Source organism: Desmodus rotundus, chromosome 5 (genome assembly GCF_022682495.2).
Source record: "Desmodus rotundus isolate HL8 chromosome 5, HLdesRot8A.1, whole genome shotgun sequence".
Taxonomy (NCBI): domain Eukaryota; kingdom Metazoa; phylum Chordata; class Mammalia; order Chiroptera; family Phyllostomidae; genus Desmodus; species Desmodus rotundus.
The window spans coordinates 41,126,586-41,148,060 of NC_071391.1; the positions used below are offsets into that span (position 1 = coordinate 41,126,586).

Here is a 21,475-nt window from a genome sequence, read left to right on the forward strand (position 1 = left end):
GAGAGAGAGAGAGAGAGCGCGCGAGCGAGCAAGCCCGAGTGCAAGCCAGAGAGCATGGTACCTATCAGCTAGCTTCATCAGTCTCTCTCACTGACTTTCTGTTTTGTCTGCTCATTTCTCTCTTGTGCCTCTTTGTATCTCTTCTGACTGTTTCCATCCTTGGTCTCTGAGTCTTTTGTCTGCATCCCTTCCATTGTTGGGACTCAATTGTACCACTTGTCAGTTCTGCCCACAGCCAGGCCAGGGTTAAAAGGGAGGCAGATCTCATTTCATTTCCTGCCTCCACCCTCCAATTAAAATTGGTTCTTCTGTATCTCAATTCTACTTCCTTCAGGAGTGATTCTCAGTTCCTGGCCCAGTGATCTCCAGACCTGGAGCCTTCACAGTAAGTGGCCCCCCTCCTCTCTTCTGTGACACACGGGAGCTACAAGGCTGTGCCTCACTCTATTTTCCCATCTAGGTCTCTTGGGCTTTGCTGCCACGTTTCTGTCTCGAGCCTCAGCTTGGAGAAGTCTCTGGGAGAGACTAATTCCCATCCCTGCCTGTTCTCCTGGACTCCGGGAGAACTCCCAGATCAACGGGCAGGGGATGCTTGCCAGGGGAGGAAAGGTGCACCGGAGAGGCTTCCTCACTCCTCACCAGCCTCTCACCCTTCGGGGACACTCTCACTCATCTTTCATGGAGAATACAGGGACCACCAGACCCGATTACCCTCATCTTCTGACCACAAACCCACAGACCTGCCTTGTTCTACCAAACAGCCTCTCTCACTCTCCTCAGGCCTGGATGTTCTCTCCATCCTCCTGCCAAAGGCTTTGAATCCTATCCCAGGCCACATTCTCCATTCTCTCCTCTGGCACTTCTCTCTCTCGCCAGCATTTCTAACTTGACTCCTCTGTTGGATGTTTTTGTTAGCATTTGCCACCTTCTCCCATGTTAAAACAAATGAACCCCTGTCTTCACTCCCATTACCTGAGAACCCCTCTGACTCCTTTTGCTGCCAAAACTTCTTGAAAGATTTGTCTGTACGTGTTTTTTGTTTTGCGTCTACACATTTCCACTTCTTTACCCCTATCTTTTTGTTGTTAATTTTTATTTTATCAGAGTGCCACATACTCATAGTTTAAAAAGACAATTAGAATTAAAAAGATTATGCTCCAAATAAAGTAGTTCTCTGGTCCACCCCTCCTGCCACGATGCCAGTCTTTCTTCTGGGGGCAACTGCTGTAGATTTTAAATGGTTTCTCCTTACATCTCGCCCTCCTAATGCGTGTATACCACTACCTTATGATTCATCAATTTGAGGCATTATCTACTGACTTCCAGGGTGGTCCACCATTATCCTTTCAGTATAGTTATACATTTTAGTTAAAACAGTAGTCAGCAGTTACATTATTATTTCTATGCAAATATTATTTACACCTGAGTGTTGTAACTTACTATTATGTAAATTTCTGACTTTTATTTTTCCTTTGTTATTTTTTTTTTAGAGCTAGTAATTTCCTTGTTTTACTTCCTTGTCTAGTTTTCTTGGTATTTATTGTTAGTTTTTCCCATACCTTCTAATAGCATCTCAGTAGGATTTTTTTGAAGGTCAGTGACACCAGTAAATCTGTCAATTCCTTTTTTCTGTGGAGAGGATCTTTCTGAGAGCCCTGTCCCGCTCTGTCAGGGCTCCCTGGGCCACCCGCTCTCTGGGCCCTCTGACCAGCTGCCTTCTAGGACTTTGGTTTGCTCCTCATTCGGATTCCTGTTTCATGGAGCTCCTGTCTTCCTCCTTTTACACTTTGGTGGCTGTGAGCATATCCCCCAGTGGTTTAGACAACTTAAAGAAGGGGTGTCGTAGCCAAGGATGGGGTGGTGATGGTGCCCCAGCTGCTGTGTTTCTCAAGTCAGACTGCCCAGCCTGGCCTGGAGTCAAGTTGTCGAGGAGGGCTGGGGTTCCAGAGAGGGAGACGGAGGGTCTGCTGGGCTCACTTTCTGTTGGTGACAGAAGAGTTCATTCCTTTGGCTCCTCCCTTGTTTCTCAGCTTTAATATGTGGAGGAATGAGGTCAAATTCTCCTCTGGTGAGTAGTGTTCACCCAATGACAGTCAGATGGCGCGTGTGGGTGTTTATGCTTCTTCATCTGGTCTGGCCCCGTGTGTACTGGGGCCTGGTGGGTTTTATACGTGATGTAAGGGTAGAAGTCTAGGTGTTCGTACTCAGCCTTTAACACCAGCCTCACCCAGCAAAAGTGAACTCGTGGGTTCCACTTATTTATGCAGTTATTGATTCCTTCTTGTATGTGCCCTGACCAGGGACCGAACCTGCAGCCTTGGTATATTGGGTTGCTGTTCTAACCAACTGAGCCACCAGCCAGAGCTAGCACTGTCTTCTCTTGTTGTTTCCTGAATCAGCTCTGCTAACAACAGAGATTTGCAGGGGAGCCCGAGGCTTAATTGTAAATTGCTCCTGCATCCACCAGCCTGCGTTTCCACATTCTCCTATGACTTGCAGCCAAGGTCCCTATATCCTAACATATTGCTAGAATTTTCTCTTTTGCTATGTAGTCAAAATGCTGATTTTTGAACCTCAACAACTTCCCTCATTCCCAAATACCTTGTGCTCACTCTCAGACATTTCACTACTGAGATGGAGTCCCCACTGGCGTTAGATTACAGGTATAATCCTAAATTCTGAAAGCTTCCTATCCATTGTTGATTTCTTTCTCTGGAGACTGCCACCCTGCCAAAATTGTAGTTCTCTATGTCAAACACACCTCAAGACCCTGCTTTTTTTTTGTCTCTGCTGCTTTTGTCTCTGCATATGTCTTCAGTTCCAGGTAGCATTTGGCCTAACTACCTGGCTTCTGTGCCTGTCTACTTTGTCTTCCTGTTTTCATCTCTTTCTGTCTCTATATTTACCTCGGTCATAGACCAGTATTTAAATCTCGCCTCTATGCCTACTGGTCTAGCTCCGGAAAATTCTGAAAGTCCGTTTTTCTCTGTCAAATTTCTCGTCTGGAGGCACCCCAAGACAGTTTCTGTGATGGGCAAAAGACATAATATATGCTAATCACCCAGCACAAAGTGAGCCCTGAAAGCTGCCATTTCTTTCTTTCTTTCTTTCTTTCTTTCTTTCTTTCTTTCTTTCTTTCATTTATTTACTTAATTAACTTAAAAAAAAAAGATTTCATTTGTTTTTAGAGAGAGGGGAAAGGAGGAAGAAAAAGAGGGAGAGAAACATCAACGTGAGGGAGAAACGTGGAGTGGTTGCCTCCTGCCTGTGCCCCCAACCAGGGACCTGGACTGTGTCTTGACCAGGAATCGAACTGGAGACGTTTTTGTTTGTGGGATGATGCCCAGCCCTCTGAGCCACACCACCCAGGGCTGCTGCCATTTCTTTGATCACATTTTGAACTTGTCTCCTCATCTGAATGAGACTTCCAGCTTTGAAATCCTGCGTGTTACTCAGTCCACGAGGCTGATAAGTGAGGCCAATGGGCTTATGAGTATAGATTTTTTTCTACCTTCTTGCCTGAAGTCCCAGAAAAATATAATTGTTTCCTTGACCCAAACTATTTAAGGAGGCATACAGGGCCTGCTAAACAATATGTGTGAGAGGGAGGGAGGAGGGGAGGAGAAAGATAGAGAGACATCAACACACCCACATACCGTACTTCTATTTACCACAGAGACAATAACGAAAAAGCAATCAGGGAATTTTCCTGGTCATTCCCTGCCTTTCTTGGAACTTGGCATGTATCTCCCTCCCTAACTTGTGCTCATTAGCTTGCCAAGCACCCAGAAAGCAGGGCAGACTGAGGCGCCTCAGGCCACTCTTCTCTCAGCAGGTGTATCTCTCCTCTCCTCACCTCTCACCCCACCCCTTCTCCAGGTCACAGGTCTGAACTTGACACTTCACACTGAAGACCATGGCCCTGGCCAGCAACCCACAGGAGGCATTGCTTTGGGCCTTGAGTGATCTTAATGAACATGACTTCAAGATATTAAAGTTCCACTTACGGGATAGAACCCTGCTTGTGGGCCAACGGCTGGCCCGAGGGGAGCTGGAAGGCCTGAGTCGGGTGGACCTGGCTTCTCGGCTGATTTCGATGTACGGCGCACAGGAGGCTGTGAAAGTGGTGCTCAGGGTCCTGGAGGTCATGAACCTGTTAGAACTCGTAGACCAGCTCAGCCACATTTGCCTAAATGGTGAGTATAGCAGGGGACGAGGGGAGGTCAGGGTGGTATTGGGACTCCCCCGCCCCCATGACATTTCCAAAAACTCCCCAGTGCCTGAGGGTCCTAGTGGTCCTCCTAGTCTGCAGCTGAAGACTCTGACAACGGTGAGGTGAAGGGCCTGAGCCAAGGGTGGCTATTTATTTATAGAAAGATTAGGGTATCTTATGGCTACTACGCCCCACCTCCTATCTCCAGTTGTAGTTCCAGAAAAGGGGAGACTACGGAGAATGGGGCTGAGAGACTGGGGCATGTTGGTGAAGGGTTTCCCGCTAACCAGAAGGATTGGCTCCAGACCTCTCCCCAGCTGCTTTGCTGGCAGGCAGCGCAGGCTGACTCTCAGAGAGGACAGACTGCTCCTGTGCCCGGCTCTCTCAAGGAACTGGTGGACTGACGGCGCCCTAGAGAGTGGGGCATGCATGAAGCCCCATCCTGTCCTTTCTGGTGGGGTGCTGAGGAGAGAGTGTCTGTTGGTGCCTGTGCTACCTCCACAGGCTCCTTTCATGCCCGAGAGCTCCTCTGACACCCATCGAGGCTCTATAGACTCAGAGTCATGGCTCCTGCTCGGGGGCTGGTTTGTCTGTAGCACCGCCTGGCCTGACCTTTACCTAGAACAGGCTCCTATGGCTTCCCCGTCCTGCAGCTTCCCTTCCCTTTGTCCTCTCTGCTCTCACCCTTTCAAATGGGGACATTTCACATGCATACTCGTTCACACTCACACACATATTCTTACAAACATATACGTGCTGATGCACACTGACACGCCTTCTCTACGGAAAAATAGACGAGCTTCCACAAGCACACTCCTCTGAGCATGTGTGGAGACAAGCATTCACGCCCTTCCCACAGATACTCATACACTAAACACACCTTGCACACTTACACAGATGTGCACATGAACACCACACATGCAAATGCACATGTGCATGCACACACATTCATATATATGTACAGTGGTCCCTCCCCATGAAGCTGTAAGTATTGGGTTGGCCAAAAGGTTCATTTGATTTTTTCCATCAGAGAGCCCTAGTAGCACTTAGTTGTCTTTAACTTCATTTGAAACATTTTTTTAGGCTGCATTGTGACAGCTGTCATATCAGCGTGCATTAAAAAACTAATCAAAATTGGTGAATTTTTGTGTAGCTATTTTTATATTGAAGGTGGAAGAAAATAAGCAACATTTTTATCATATTATGCTTCATTATTTCAAGAAAGGTAAAAATGCAACTGAAATGCAAAAAAAGATTTGTGCAGTGTGTGCAGAAGGTGCTGTGACTGATCGAATGTGTCAAAAATGGTTTGCAATGGTTTATGCTGGAGATTTCTGGCTGGATGATGCTCCATGGTTGGATAGACCAGTTGAAGTTGATAGCAATCAAATTGAGACATTACTTGAGAACAATCAATGTTCACCATGCAGGAGATTGCCGACATGCTCACAATATCCAAATCAATAAAGTTATTGGTGAAAATGAAAAATGTGTCTTTTATTTTATGGAAAAAAACCACAGAAACATTTTTGGCCAACCCAATAAAACCTTCATGGAGATACAAGTTAGAGAGCACAGCATATGAGACTAAAGAGCAGAGTCCAGAGTTTGAAGGGCCATTTTGTCTTTTTTGTATTCCCATCTCACCACCTAATACCCCACGTGTCTGGCTCAGATTACAGAGACATATACCGAGAGTACGTGCGCTGCCTGGAGGAGAGGCAAGAGGAGGGAGTCAGCCGCAGCTACAACCAGCTGCTCCTGGTGGCCAAGCCCAGCTCAGGGAGCGCCCCCCAGGAGCAGGAGCTGGGCTCCGTCACAGTGGAGACTCTACTTGATTCAGGGGAAGAGCCCAACCAAGGCCCTCCCATGGTGGTGCTACAGGGGTCGGCTGGTACCGGAAAGACAACACTGGCAAAAAAAATGGTGCTGGACTGGGCCACTGGCAGCTTGTACCCAGGCCGGTTTGATTATGTCTTTTATGTGAGCTGCAGAGAAGTGGTCCTGCTGCCAGAGGGCACGCTGGACCAGCTCCTCATCTGGTGTTGTGGGGACAATAAAGCCCCTGTCACAGAGATTCGGAGGCAGCCGGAGCGGCTCCTGTTCATCCTGGATGGCTACGATGAGCTGCAGAGGCCTTTTGCAGTGAGGCTGAGGAGGCCGGGGCCCAGTCGCACAGAGGACCTGCTGCACCGTCTAATTAGGAGAGAGGTACTTCCCACGTCCTCCCTTCTCATCACCACACGGCCTCTGGCTTTGCGGAACCTGCAGTCCTTGCTGAAACAACCACGCCATGTCCACGTCCTGGGCTTCTCTGATGATGAGAAGGAGAAGTATCTCCACTCCTATTTCACAGACGAGGAGCAAGCCAAAAAGGCCATTGACTTTGTATGTAGAAATGACGTTCTCTACAAAGCATGTCAGGTTCCAGGCATTTGCTGGGTGGTCTGCTCCTGGTTGAAGGGGCAGATGGAGAGAGGTGGAAAGTTCCCAGAGATTCCCAGTAATGACACTGACATCTTCATGGCCTATGTCTCCACCTTCCTGCCGCCTAGTGACAATGAGGCCTGCTCCGAGCTTACCCGACACAAGGTCCTGAGGGGTCTGTGCTCCTTGGCAGCTCAGGGGATCCAGCACCAGAGGTTCCTGTTTGAAGAAGATGACCTCAGGAAGCACAATTTGGATGGGCCCAGCCTTGCTGCTTTCCTGAGCAGCCACGATTACCAAGAGGGACTTGACATCAAGAAGTTCTACAGCTTCCGCCACATCAGCTTCCAGGAATTTTTTCATGCTATGTCCTACCTGGTGAAACAGGACCAGAGCCAGCTGGGGGAAGAGGCCCTCAGAGAAGTGACTAGGCTGCTGGATGACAAGGATCAGGCAGGGAATGAGGAGATGACCCTCAGTATGCAGTTCTTACTGGACATGTCGAAAAAAGAGAGCTCCTCGAACTTTGAGCTAACCTTCTGCTTCAAAATTTCCCCCTCAATAAAGCAGGATTTGAAGAACTTCAAAGAACAAATGAACTCTATAAAGCACAACAGGACTTGGGATTTGGAATTCAACCTGTATGAGTCGACAAGGAATCTGGTAAAGAGTGTTCAGATGAGTGACGTAACATTTAAGATGGAACATTCGAACAAAAAGAAATCTGACAGCAGGAAAACATTATGTGTCAAAACCAGATTGAGTAAAGCAAAGAAAGAGGAGCAAAAATGTCCAGTTGTGGAAAAAGGTCATATAACAGGGACACAGAAGAAGGCTTCTAGTGGAAAAGGCAGAGAGAGGGAAGGGGAACTAGAGACAAGGAGAGTATGAGGACAGGAAGCACAGAAATGGAGACACTAGAGGTAAAGGGGTAGAGAGACAAGAGGATGGGGAAGAGAGTGGAAAGGAATGGAGAGATGTGAGATTAGACTGATGGGCACAAGGAGTGGAAGGACAGAGGAGCAAATAGAAAGGAGAAGTAGAAAGAGGATCAGACTCGGAAGACCGGACTTGGGGATTTAAGGCTACGTGGAATGGGTCCTAGGAACAACCACAGGTGTCAACAATGACTCAAGTTCAGTTATTTAGCACTCCCCACCCGTGCACCCAGGCTGTTTGTAACTTCCCAAAGTGCAGTCTGGCATTTGACTCTTTCCTATAAAATAAACTCCTGAACATAATACAATGTGGATTGTGCTCATTCTATGATTAGATAACAGGAAGCATATCAATGTCAACATTTAAAGGAAATATTGTACTATGATATAATGGAGAGAGAGAGAAAGAGAAATCAGTTCGTGCTCTGACCCAGGATGGAACCAGCAATGTTTTGGTGCACGGGACGACATTCCAATCAACTAAGCCACTTGGCTAGGGCTGACTTTGGTCTTAGAAGCTATACTGTGACTTGTCTTACCTCTTACCTAATAACATGCCACTGTTGTCTCTGTACCATTAACAGACTTTTCTTTTTGGAAAGACCAGTCATTTCCAAGCACTAACTCATAATCTCTTTCTCCTTTGGTTCCCTCTGCATAAAAAAGGAGAAAAGGAATTACAGACGTAGGTGTGTGGTCAGTTCCCAACTCCCGTATCATAGATGAGGAAATTTAAGTCAGGAGCCCCATTCGTTTCCGGGGTTTGTAGATGCCTCGAAGACTGCGAGCAGAGCACCGTGACGTGCCCCCACCCGGCTATTGCTGCTGGCTCCAGTGCAACTGGGAGTGCTGCGGCTGCCTGGGACTCCAGTGCCACACAGAAAGTTACAGGCACATCTCTTGGCTTCTCACACATTTTTATTGCTGTCACAACTCCTTACCAGTTGAGTCCATGTATACCAATTCCAGCAATCTCCTGGATGTGCCCAGACATCTGAATCCAAGGGAACTCTGCCCTGAGTGGTCAACTTGGCATACCATGACACCAATTACTATTAACTCTTCTCCTCACAGGGAGTTTGGTGGCCCTGCATTTCATGATTATATACATAGCATGTTGAACACAGACCGCCTGCCTATAACATAGAATGTGTATTATAAGAAACAGTATGTTGTGCACGTACTTATTTGAAGAGCAATTTGTACTGTATTACTGAGCAGGCTGGTGGGTACCCACTGAGCTAGGCTATGTTGACCCCTAACAAGCTTGGATGTTTTCAGCAGGCCAACTCCTGAGTGTCATAGAGAATTTGGGAGCAATGCAACAGGTGCCCAGCCACACTGCTGGATGTTCATGTGGCCAAGGAGATCTGTTTAAAAAAATAAACGTAGTTCTAACATCCAATTGAGGTTTAGACATGTTATTTCACTTAGGATTCACATTCAATTCAAACTAGCTTTAGCAAAAATTAAATGATTTACTGTATTCAATTCAATTTAAAAAAAATGACTTCCAGTTTTAGGTATGTCATGCTCATTCTAACAATACCATCGAGGCTTCTATTGGTGTTCTCCCCTCTTTCTCTTCTCGGTCCTTTTTATAGCTGCCTTTGGCTCTTATTTCAGAAAGTAACCTTTAGGTGTCAGAGAAAGTGGCCTTAGGAACTTCAACTTAAACCATCCTTAATGTCAATAATCCCAAAGGAAGAGATGAATCTTTACTAACAGCTGTAGCAGGGAAGTTGGGGGAGTGACCCTGGGTACAAGCCACGCCTTTAACAATCCCTGTGGCCTGGAAGATGAACTTCTCTGACTGGCTAGCCTTGACTTTCATGGCCTAGGACACATAGCCATACTTCCCAGGGCATTTTGCCACACCCCTAGGGCTGATTTCTGAGGATCAACGCTCCCAGAAATGCATGGAATGGGAAAGTGGCTCCCCCAAAGATAGCATTTTGAACAGAAAAAAATAGTATGTTGCACAGATACAGCGTGTCTGATGGATGGGGGTTCCCTGAGGGGGCTGGGTGAAAGGGAGAGACAATGAGCCCCCTGTGTGTAGAAGTCTGGAAGGCTGGGCCCAACCAGGCTACAGGGCCTGGTGGTCACAGGGGGTAGTGATTCCAGGCACAGAGAGAGTCTGGGCCCACCTGTTCCTTACTTAGCCTCCCACTGAGGAGTGGGAGGTATGAACCATGGGAAAGAGAAGTCTGTGGCCAAAAGGAAGGAGCTCCATCCTCAGGGAAGAGCTGTGGGAACTCCTAAAAGAGTGGGTTTTCAGTGTGGTAGATGGAGGAGGGTGTCAGGCAAAATACAAGAAACCAGTTAAATTTGAATTTCAGATACAATTTTGGCACAGGACATACTTATACTAAAATTACTTGTTGTTTATCTGAAATTTAAATTTAACTGGGAGTCCTGTGTTTTCACTTGCTCGGTCTGGCGACCCTAAGTGGAGGAGGCTGCTGGTGGGGCTAGGCTGCAGCTGTGAGCCACATGAGGAAGACATCAGCCGCTGTAGCTCCAGTAGTTGTGAAATTCTCCCTGCCTCTCCTCCCCTTCCCTGGGACTTTTAAAAGGAAAATGGCCTTTTGTAGAACTCACAGACTGGTGGGGCTCCTGCAACAGGTTAAAAATATGAGTATTCTTGGTAATATTTGGGGAAGGGTTGCCAGGACAAGACTGAACTTAAGTTAGTAAATCTGTGGCAACTTTGAGGTTGGGTCCGTGTGCTACATATGACAGTTGCCTGTATTGTCCAGTGAAGTCTGGAACATGGTTACCAAGTAAGGAGGGGCAGAAAGTGCAATAAGTCCTAAATGTGTGAGGTGGCTTGGCACTTACAGAGAACAGTCAACCAGTTCTACCTGTTTTCTGCTTTTAGTGTGTCTTTTTATATCAGTATGTGGACAGATGTGGATAAAAATGGAATTAAGCTTGCTACACTCAGGGTACAGGCAGAAACTTGTTATATATTTTTATCCCTTCCCAAGGTGCATATGGGCACCACCATAGGCACTCCCTTTCTAGTTAATGTATGGGGATACTTTTCCATGGTTTCCACCCCGAGGCAAGGATTTCTGTACCCCTCCCTGAAATGGGATTTGTCGTGTTCCTGTCATTCCTAAGGGGCCATTTTGGAGTTATTTTTGAATGTGGCAAACCTCATTCTTAGGATTACTTCTGACCCTCTTTGCCCAAGAATCTATTCCCCTGCTCATTTTTGGAAATGGGCCTCTTTCTATATTTCTCTGTATAAAGCAACTGGAAAGTTTTCTTTACACTAAAATTTTCTTATGTGATTAGAAGAGGTCTGGGAAATGGCTGGAAATTGGGAGAGGGAAAGTTGGTTAGTTCCAAATTTTTTGTGTGCGTCTTTAGGATTTTCTATAGATAAGATCATATGACCTGTAAAAAGTGACAATTTTACTTGTTCTTTTTTGATTTGGATGTCTTTTATTTCTTTTTCTTGCCTGATTGCTCTGGCTAGGACTTCCATTACTATGATGAATAAGAGTAGTGAGAGTGGGCATCTTTGTGTTATTCCTAATCTTAGAGAAAACACTTTCAATCTTTCACTATTAAGTGTGATGTCAGCTGTGGGTTTGTTGTATCATATTGAGTTATGTTCCTTCTGCACCAAATTTGTTGAGGGCTGCTGCCCCCACCCCTTGACCACTGGTGGGGCATCAACATGAACACCTGCCAGACTCTAGTACTATCAGGCATGGCACCACGGATTTCCTGCATCTATTTGTTTTGTTATGGTTGTCACCGACAATGCTCTTTCTCAGACAATTTAGGATTTCTACTTCTATTTTTGGAACATTCGCAGAAATGCAACCCCCTCCTCATCGCAGAAAAGGATGGTTACTGATTTCACTGCCTGCTGATGGGGCTTAATCTGTTGCTTTTCTTCTTATTTCCAGATCCCAGTGAGTGTCCTACCGTGACTAAGGCATCCATACAGGGCTCTTAGCAATGTCTTTAAGGTCAGACTCGGCCTGTTCAGTGAAGGGAGAGTCCACCACAAGAATATCCTGTCATTAGTAGAATGTGTGATTATTCATCCCTTGGATTCTTTTATACCCTTTTCCCCATGACTCCTGGACTTGGGAACCAGCCCCAAAGTGTGCAAAGTCCTTGAAGTGATTCATTTATGGACATCCCTTGGCCTAATTTCTATTTATTCTCCATCCTCTCTTTTGCCAAGATTTGAAATCCTCTCTTCTTCAGCCACCACATCCACGTCCTCCAGGACTTATCAATGCACCCTGAAGTATCTTTTGTTTTGTTCATCCTTTCCACTCTCTCTACTTATGCTTCCAGTCTGTCTTGCCAAAACAACAAATGGAATCTGGTTGGGTCTCAGCTTTCATCTTTCTCTTTGTATTCATGCAATAATTTAAAGTAGACAGTGTGCTTTCTCATATGTGTGGGGGCATTTGAGTGTTGATTTGCCATCATTCATTGGTATCGTTCTCCTGCCAGCAGTACCTTCATTTCTCTTGGGGAATTTTTTCATTAAACCTGTTTAGGTATGCATAGCTGGGGTTGATACTATCCCCAGTTATGGGGGAGAAACCATGAAAAGTGCATGGTGAGCAGCATTTCCCAGCCTTGTCACAGCCACCATGTCTGGTGTATGATTTTACAGGTGATCTCATGACAGTGAACGATATGGGGGGGGGTGTCCTTGGCTTGGTTTCTGTAAGAATCTTTTTTTCTGCAGGATAACTAGTAGTTCCCCATAACACACAGATTAGAGAGGATGTATCCCTAAGTATTTTTGGCAACCCTAGTGCCTGCCTCTATGAGGGGAGGGCTTCCTGGAGAATGGCACCTATTCTAGGAAAGCAAAGATGAGAAATAGAGGAAGAAAACTCATCCAGGTCCTGGTTACATCATCTGGGTTCCAGATAAAGCCATGCCTGAAGATTCACTCATCCCTGCATTCTGCTGGGACTGAGCCAGTGGTCTCACTGATTGTTCAAGTCAGTATAGACTGAACTCCAAGTCCTCTGATTCTTACACATACCCTGTGAGATTAATAACATTATCTTTATTTTAGAGGAAAGGTAAGAGAGCCAAAGAAGTTACATATTTGCTTGAAGTCATATAACCAGTTCAGATGTTTTGACTTCCCAATTAAAAAGCTCCAACTATATAATCATCTGAATGACCCCCCATCCACCAATTTTCAGTGATTCTACATTTCTGCTAGAAGACATAGAACATTTTGGTAATGACATTTAGGCTTTCCACAAAGTAACTTCGGTCTACTTGCCTCAATGTGTTTCCTATCATTGCAGAAACTGTCTACCCCATGCAATCAGACCCTCTGTCTAGATCACCCTGCCTTTGCTCACACCCTCACCCCTTTCTCCCCCCTTCACTCTGCCTATTTACTAACTTTCACTCAGCCTCTGCTTTCATTTCTCAAGAGGCGGGGGAGGTCATGGTGGAATTGAGTCTCTTGAGGGAAGAGCTGTTGATTCCCTGTGGAAACCTGAAAAGTGTTGCTCCAAGTGTGTGCATTGAGCTTTCTTATATCCATATGGGAGAGTCTACATAAACTGAGTGTAAGTTCTCCAGAGAAGGATTCTCCCAGGGCAACAACTCAAGGCCATATAATGTCACGAAATCAGTCCATTGGATCGCTTGAATTGTATTTATGGGAGAGTTTTTATTTTTTTAACTAAAGAGGTGAAACCTGATTAAATGGGATGAAAATCAGAGGCAGTCAATAGGTCAGGTTCTGCTTATGTAAATGTCACTGGGTTTACCATTTATAGTTCACATGACAATTGGACATGCTCATCAAGTGATATCTCAGTGCTAAGGTAAGGATGTCAACGACTCTGCCTTTCATATCTGTATATCCAATCATTTGGTTAATGATTAGAGCTGTAAGTGGTTTGCTTTCATGAATCATCAGTTCATAGAGGTTTGTAGCTGGGGTGGGAGGTGTTCAGAAATAAGGCTGGTCATGTAGAAAGATGAGACTGAGAAGAGGGAGTGATTTGCCCCAAGTCATGGAAAGTAAATACTGGAGCCAGAAGCACATGTTAGTGACTTAGGTCGTTCATGATGAAGGGAAAAGATGGAGGGTTCAGGTCCAGTTGCTGTTGTTGATTTCAACCACTCATGAAGGCAGCAGTTTAGATCAGTTCCATAACTTTGTCAGCCCCTTGAAGCCTGTCTATTTTTAACAGGATACCCTAAATTATATTTTTGTAACTTGATTTTTATACACTTGGAACTCAGTAAATATACTTTTCTGTCTTAGAAATGGTACTTGAATGTTTTTCCTGCAGAGTCTACTTTTAGAAGATTTTTTGATATCCAATTTATAATTATTAAAATTAGCACAGACATTTGATTTTTTTAAACATTTATTTACTTAATCACTTTTTATTGTTATTCTATTAGATTCATCCCATTTTCCTCCCTTTGCCCTCCTCTGCCCATTCCACCCCCAGCTCCCACAGTCAATTCTCACCCTGTTGTCCATGGGTCATTCACACATGTTTTTTGTCTAGTCCCTTCCCCTTCTTTCCACCATTATCCCCCTCCCCCTCCCCTCTGGTCACTGTCAGTCTGTACTATGTTTCCATGCTTGTGGTTCTATTTTGTTCATTGGTTTAGTTTGTTCACTGGGTTCCTTTTATAGGTAAGATCATATGGTATTTGTCTTTCACCGACTGGCTTATTTCGCTTAGCATAATATTCTCCAGTACAATCCATGCAGTCAAAAAAGGTAGGAGTTCCTTCTTTCTTTCTGCTGCGTAGTATTCCGTTGTGTAAATGTACTGCAAGTTTTTGAATAACTCATTTGCTGAAGATATTTGCTTTTAATAGATCACTATGGTCAAACTCAGTAACTCAACTTTACCCTCAGCTACTAATGTCCTAATGATCTGAGCTCAAGACCACATTACATGTCTCGAGCATGCTTTTCCATCTGTTCTCCAGGCTTCTCTGTGTCCCACAGAGTAAAGTTCTGCTGGTTTTCAAGCATCATGCAAAGACCAGAGGACTCTCTTCTAGTGCTAAAATGCCATTGATACCTTTGACTTGAGCATATCAGCCATCTTCCTTATGCCTTCCTCCTTCCACTTAATGGCTTTTTGACCTGTGACATCCTGTGATTATAGCTGTTCACCCTCTCTCTCCATTCAGAAGTCATTTTTCCCTCTGTAAATTTCTACAGCACTTGTTCCCACTCTGGTTTCCCTTAACTGCCAGGCTGTGGGCATTTTATTTCATAGTTAAGAGGAGGGCCTGAGGCTTCTGGGAGCGCAGCTGATAATATTTTGGCAAAGGCATGAGGGATGTATTGGAGGAGTTACAACACACGAAGAAACCAGTTAGGAGACCATTTAATAATGGAGGGAGGCCACAGGGGAGGAGAGGGGACAGTGAGCTGGAGCGATGTCAGTGGGGATGAACTCACTGAGGCCAGAGGGACTCCAGATTCTAAAGATCCCTGGGCCTGACAGTGAATAGGATGCTGGGGACAGGGGAGAGTTGGTTGGGGGACTGGGGAGGAGAAGTGGAGAGGAGTAAGGTGCTCTGCTCAGAGAGGAGCTTGGGAAGGGTAGGTGAACTGGGAGTACAATGGTCATCTCTGCTTGGCACTGGCTGGCCCACAGGATTCAGGGAGCATGTGTGCCTTCTTCCTGCCACCTAACACTATTCCAGGGTCCATTCAGCCTGGTTGTCATATGAATTGAAGGGAGGCCCTGCAGCTTGAAGATTTCCAGGAACAAATCAGAGAAACACCCATGCCAGAGCCAGAAGGGATGTGCAGGGTCATTTCCCTGTTTCCAACCCACAGGGGAACCTGAGTGCAGGGAGAGGCAGACACTCGTCTTGGGGGTAGTGGCAGAGTCAGGATGTGAGCCCAATTCCCCAGTCCAGTGGTACTTCCAATCCCACAAGGAGCCTCAAAGTTCTGCAAAAGTCATAGATTAATTCTGCGGCCTTCTATTTCCCTGTGTTTAGCTTTTCTTCAGACATTACATTCCTTAAGGGGAGAGTCTGGGTTTTCCTAATCTTAATATTTACTCCTCCATCTACTCAATCAATATTGGTTTAGCAGCTACTGTGTCATTTATTATCTGTTTTAGGCACTAAGAATACAGCAAAGAAGAGGACCAAGTTCCTGTCTTCCTGGAGCTTACATTCCAGAAGGAAGACTTAGGAAACAAGCATAAAACCCAAATAAATATGGGTTATTTCAGTTGGTGATAAGTGTTATGGCAAAAAATAAACCAGGGAAATGGGAGTCAGAGAATGCTGTGGTAGGTTGCTTTTTTGTGCCCTGTGCCCAGGGAAGACCTCTCTGTTGGTTTATGGCTCAAATGCATCTCTGAGGGTACACAGGCATCCACCAGGTAGGTGCTCCACCAGTGTTTATTGAAGTACTAATGGTTAAATAAACTTCCTACTGTGTGTGTGGGAGAGAGAGAGAGGGGAAGAGAGAGAGGGAGAGACAGAGAGGGAAAGGCAGAGAGAGAGAGAGGCAGAGAGAAAGAGGAGGGGGGATGGAGACTGCTTAAATTACAGGGTCAGAATGACCAAAAATGGTATTTTCTATAGCCCTGAAAGCCACTTTATGGTCACAAAAATGAGCCATGGAGAAATGAACTCTACAATTTGTAATGCAGGCAAATTCTAAGTAATTAGTCAGATCCACTCTAATCAGAAATAATTATACTTGACACAATTTACTTATGTTCGTTCATCTGAGATAAGTGCATCTAAACTTCAACCCCTTTGAATGTTTCTGTATTTGTTCAGGTGTACTATTCATATACTTCATTTTTAATAAAGTGATATAAGTGCATTTTGAACTTTGGCATTTATAATATATGTTCATCAAAAATTTTGCTTTAATTTTGAATTATGTTATAACTTTTTTCTGAAGTTTTTTGCTACTTGCTTATTTAAAAATTCTTAAATAAATATACAATTGAAATTGTATACAGAGGTGTACACGTCAATGTAGTGGACAATGGATTCTAAATAACATAATGTCTATGTATGTTTTAAGAGTAAGATTAATTTTCAGCTTAACAAAAAAGATGCCAGAAAACATCTGCTGTTATTTTTGGGGTTTTTTGCAGTTTTATAACTTGATTTGGCAATCAGCGGTTAGTTCTCTTCCACATTAACTGAGCGTAGATCTTTGAAACTGGTGAGAGGCAAACAGGTAACCAGCATATAGAAGCTTGTCTGGTGAATCCTCACCTTCATAACGTTTTCCGGACAATTGCATCTGCATACGACATGGGGCATTCCTTATTCCTTTGACTCAGACAGCGTCGTTGAGCCTGGTGCTAGTGTGCACACCTGGAGTTCTCTACCCTGTGTGGCAGATTTCTGGATCTCTTTGAGTACCCCAGGGACATCCACCCCATGGATGTGCTTGTGAATGTTGATGGTGTGTTCTCTGTTCACTAACTCGTTGGTGGCAGACCGTCCCTGGTTCTTTTTGGCACCCTTGCCTGAAGGAGACGTTCCGCTGGGCCCAAGTTTGAAAGCTATCTGCTGTTACTTTCTACTTTTAAAATGAGATTGGAGTAAAAGATTTTCACTTTTTCATTTGTATTTGAAAGATAAACTATTGAATATCTTAGCCATTCTCAAAATTGCCAACTTGAAGATCTGTCAAAGAGAGTTCATCATTTCATCTTTTGCCAAGAAATTCAGTCTCAAACTCTCCGAAGCAACTTCATAATTAATATAGGATGTCAATAAACACACTGTGTACCCCACTTCCAAAATGAAAAGGCAAAATAAGAGCTCTGTGGTTGAATTCATCCTCTTGGGCTTTGCAAACTTTCCTGAACTGCAAGAGCAGCTCTTTGGGGTTTTCTTGGTTGTTTACCTGGTGACCCTGATAGGAAATGCCATGATCATAGTCATCATCTCCCTGGAACAGAGCCTCCATGTTCCCATGTACTTGTTTATCCTCAACTTGTCTGTGGTGGATGTGAGTTTCAGTGCAGTCATTATGCCTGAAATGCTGGTGGTTCTCTCCACTGAGAAAAAAACAATTACTATCTCCAGTTGTTTTGCACAAATGTATTTCCTTCTTCTTTTTGGTGGGACTGAATGCTTTCTCCTGGGGACAATGGCTTATGACAGATTTGCTGCAATCTGTCATCCTCTGAGCTACCCAATGATTATGAACAAAAGTGTTTTCATGAAATTAGTAATGTTCTCTTGGGTCTCAGGAATCATGGTGGCTACTGTACAGACATCCTGGGTGTTTAGCTTTCCATTCTGCGGCCCCAGTGAAATCAACCATCTCTTCTGTGAGACTCCCCCCGTGTTAGAGCTTGTATGTGCAGACACGTTTTTGTTTGAAATCTATGCATTCACTGGCACTGTTCTGATTGTCATGGTTCCTTTCTTTTTGATACTCTTGTCTTACATTCGAATCCTCTCTGCCATCCTGAAGATGCCATCAACCACTGGGAGGCAGAAGGCCTTTTCCACCTGTGCTTCCCATCTCACATCAGTTACCCTCTTCTATGGCACAGCCAGTATGACCTATTTACAACCCAAATCTGGCTACTCCCCAGAAACCAAGAAACTGATGTCTTTGGCTTACACGCTGCTTACGCCTCTGTTGAATCCACTGATCTACAGCTTGCGAAACAGTGAGATGAAAAGGGCTTTGATGAAATTATGGCGAAGACAAGTAGACGTACACACTCTCTGACAGTGCTGGGAAGCCATGAAATATTCATTTGGTCATTGTCTGACTGAACTGTTTTAATTTTAATAAATGGTGGGAAAGTTTGCAATTCTTAGCTTGAGTGTATTTCATTGGTTGAGTTTTTGAAGTCCAATAATCTATCAGGGCTCCCTTTTGATCGTGTACTGTTGTCATTCATTTCTCAAGGGTATATAAGTTTCTATAACATATAAAACAATTCCTTATGAATTCCTCTATTATGATCATCCAGGTCACTACTGAATTATTGTCACAAAGACGAAGCTCCAATAAACACGTCTTTTCATATGTCCTGATGTACTGATGTTTTATTTCTGTATGACAGGTTCCTCAAAGTTGGCCTAATCGGATGGAGTGCATGCACTTATACATTTAATAGCTACTGTAGAATTACTCTTCCAAATGATTGTAACTCCAGATGGACCTGAAGGCCCGTGAATAGAGTAGAGTTTCAAGAGACCAACAAACTGAGGAGTATTTTATTTCTGGAGTGAGAACATGTTCCATGAATGACTAAATAAGTATAGTCATTTTGGGAAGACCACACTAATTATATGTCCTGGACCCACACATGTTATTGTTCAAAACAGAACTCCTTTGGTATTTTTCCACATACTTATCAGACTGTTGGTGACCAGAAACTACATAGAATTCCCTGATGTCTCACTCGATGGTGTCTGTATATTTTTCAGCCATAGACCACTCTTTGTTGAGACTTTTGTTAAATTTCCTTTTGTAGGCCCCCAATGCTATGATACTTTGTTTATAAACATAGGATGATTCATTTCTTTATTATGGGAAACCAAGTGATTAAGCATTTGTGCATGTTTTCCATGGCCTTGAGTCATGACAGTAACCATCACATGAAGAGAAAAATGAAATAATTTGTCACCCAGCAACATTTGAAACATTTAATTTTTGCCCCCAATTTTATGTTGGTATTTATACACAGGGAGGGGCCGTTTTATTGAATCTGTAACACACGAGCTTCTACTGCTCTTAGTGTGTGCCCCAGGGATGATAACAAAGGGGTAAAACACTATTCCCACTGTCACTCAGTTGTGGGAAAAACAATCTCTTAATTACTACTGTCTTTGCCAGAAATGAGAAGTAAAGATGCAAAGCTGATTGGATTTCTACAAAAAGAAATTTCATCATGAAATGGTTGAGACAAGTTTGGGTAATATTTGAATGTAGTACACTCTTTTCAGTAGGGCATTGAACAGGCATTTGGAAGTCCTTTAATCAGATTCTGTCCCTTGGTGTCCTGAAATGTCCTCATAGCCCTTAGAGGGATCAATTAAATAAGGCCCATCAAGGGGAAAAAAACCTGCCAAAGTCTAAATCCCAAGACAGACATAGAACTTCATTTTGACTTTTGTTCTTTCTTTCATTTGTTTATCCCTTCATTATTAAACAAGTTTTGTTAGGGGTGACTTAATGGGACTGTCCCTGGGGAAACACAATCTGTCCTTGAGGAATTCCAAGTATATTGGAGGATCACTGATTTTGGGAGGTCAGAGAAGCCAGCCACACCATGCCTCTGTAACAACTATATAATTCTGTTAGGCTTTGATTTGTCAACCGTAATCCCTTCCCACATTCTGATGCCTGAATTGTCGCACTGGCCAGTACATTTTCTGTCACAGTTACATACTTCTAAGTCACCAATCCTGAAAGCTTTTTATCACTAAATTGGCCTAGTATGTCAGATTTTTAAAAAATGTCCTGCATGTGGTTAAAAATGATGTGCTTTCTTCCACGTGTCTGACACAGTGTTCTCTGTACATGTTATAGATTAAGTCGCATTGGGAGTATTTTCTTTCTCCTTACTGATTTAGTTACTTCTTCTACCAACTAAAGAGGCATGTCACAGTGTGCCACTGTGGTCGACACTCCTACGTTTCCCTGTGATTCGGTCAATAACTTCTGGACATATTTTCAGCTATATTATTGGACGCCTGCAGGTTTAGAATTGTCATATCTTCCTGGAGAATTGAATGTTTTCTCATTATAATATAACTACATAAATTTCCTTTAGAGTCAGTATTATTTTGGAGTGTTTTTTTCCTTCTTCTTATGTTTAGCCTTTCCATACCCTTATGATTCAGATGTATCTACACTGAGGAGTGCTGTGGAGAGAGAATAAATCAGGGCAGCAGTGTTGTGGTTGGGTCCCATTTTAAAGAGGTTGATTTGGGAGGATCTCATGGAGAAGATGCTCCTTGGGCAAAGGGACATAAGGGAGTTAGAGTTTTCTGAGAGCGTAGTCCGTGTTCAGGGAAAAATCAAAGGCAGTAGCTGTGAGATGAGAACATGGCTGGTGGAGGTGAGAAAGAGCAAAGCAGCCGCATGGCTGAACAGGAGTGAACCAGGGGATGTATTGTAAAAATGTACATATTTTGAGTTTGGCTTCCACAGTGAAAGGGATAGGGTGCTATGGAAGTATTTTGAGCAGGGGAAAGGAAGGTAGGAAAAAGAATTTTGGGGATTATGGGAATTATCCAATGAGAGAAGAAAGTAATTTGGATCAGAGGGTTAGCTTAGTAAACGTGACAATTTTTTTTAACACTCACCTGAGAATGTTTTATTGACTTTATTTTAAAAAAATAAGATTTTAGTCATTTATTTTTAGACAGAGGGAAAGGGAGGGAGCAAGAGATGGAGAGAAATATCAATCGGTTGCCTCTCACACACCCCTAATGGGGACTGAACCAGCAGCTCTGGCATGTGCCCTGACTGGGAATCAAACTGGAACTTTTACATTGTGGAATGATGCCCAACCAAGTGAGCCACACCAGTCAGGGTTGTTTTATTGATTTTGGAGACAGAGGAAGGGAGTGGAGAAGGGGGATAAGAACATCAGGAGAAAAAGAGAGAGAAACATCCATTGGCTGCCTCCCATACATGTCCTGACTGGGGATAGAAATAGCAACCTTTTGGTGTGCGGGACAATGCCCCAAACAACTGAGCAACCTGGCCATGGGTAGGAAAGGTGAGAATTTTTAACACTGTATTTTAAAAAATATATATTTATTGTTTATGCTATTACAGTTGTAGCATTTCCCCCTTCACTCCATCCTGCCTACCGCCTCCCTATATTCACCCCTATAGTTCATGTCCATGGGTCATACTTATAGGTTGTTT

General features: G+C 44.0%; 2 protein-coding genes across 4 annotated transcripts; both read left to right on the forward strand.

The window, feature by feature from the left end:
* NLRP10 (NLR family pyrin domain containing 10) lies at window positions 1–8,065 on the forward strand. Of its 2 annotated transcripts, none has more exons than XM_053924783.1 (3): window positions 1–57; window positions 3,880–4,196; window positions 5,889–8,065. In XM_053924783.1, the coding sequence occupies exons 2-3, from the start codon at window positions 3,917–3,919 to the stop codon at window positions 7,529–7,531; spliced, it is 1,923 nt and encodes a 640-aa protein (XP_053780758.1). In that variant the 5' UTR covers window positions 1–57; window positions 3,880–3,916; the 3' UTR covers window positions 7,532–8,065. The 2 variants fall into 2 exon arrangements, with proteins under 2 accessions (XP_053780758.1, XP_024414459.2); XM_024558691.3 differs by lacking the exon at window positions 1–57 and adding an exon at window positions 337–385.
* A 5,135-nt stretch (window positions 8,066–13,200) lies between these two features.
* LOC112303450 (olfactory receptor 10A3) lies at window positions 13,201–18,555 on the forward strand. Of its 2 annotated transcripts, XM_045194259.2 has the most exons (3): window positions 13,201–13,421; window positions 15,711–15,977; window positions 16,710–18,555. In XM_045194259.2, the coding sequence occupies exon 3, from the start codon at window positions 17,369–17,371 to the stop codon at window positions 18,311–18,313; it is 945 nt and encodes a 314-aa protein (XP_045050194.2). In that variant the 5' UTR covers window positions 13,201–13,421; window positions 15,711–15,977; window positions 16,710–17,368; the 3' UTR covers window positions 18,314–18,555. The 2 variants fall into 2 exon arrangements, with proteins under 2 accessions (XP_045050194.2, XP_024414815.2); XM_024559047.3 differs by lacking the exon at window positions 15,711–15,977.
* The last annotated feature ends 2,920 nt before the right edge of the window (window positions 18,556–21,475 follow it).

Excerpts from the sequence above, each read along its gene's own strand:
- NLRP10 (XM_053924783.1), top strand. The coding sequence starts at position 3,917 with ATGGCCCTGGCCAGCAACCCACAGGAGGCATTGCTTTGGGCCTTGAGT. Across the intron at positions 4,197-5,888 it reads CAGCCACATTTGCCTAAATG|ATTACAGAGACATATACCGA; the intron begins GTGAGTATAGCA and ends TGTCTGGCTCAG.
- LOC112303450 (XM_045194259.2), top strand. The coding sequence starts at position 17,369 with ATGAAAAGGCAAAATAAGAGCTCTGTGGTTGAATTCATCCTCTTGGGC.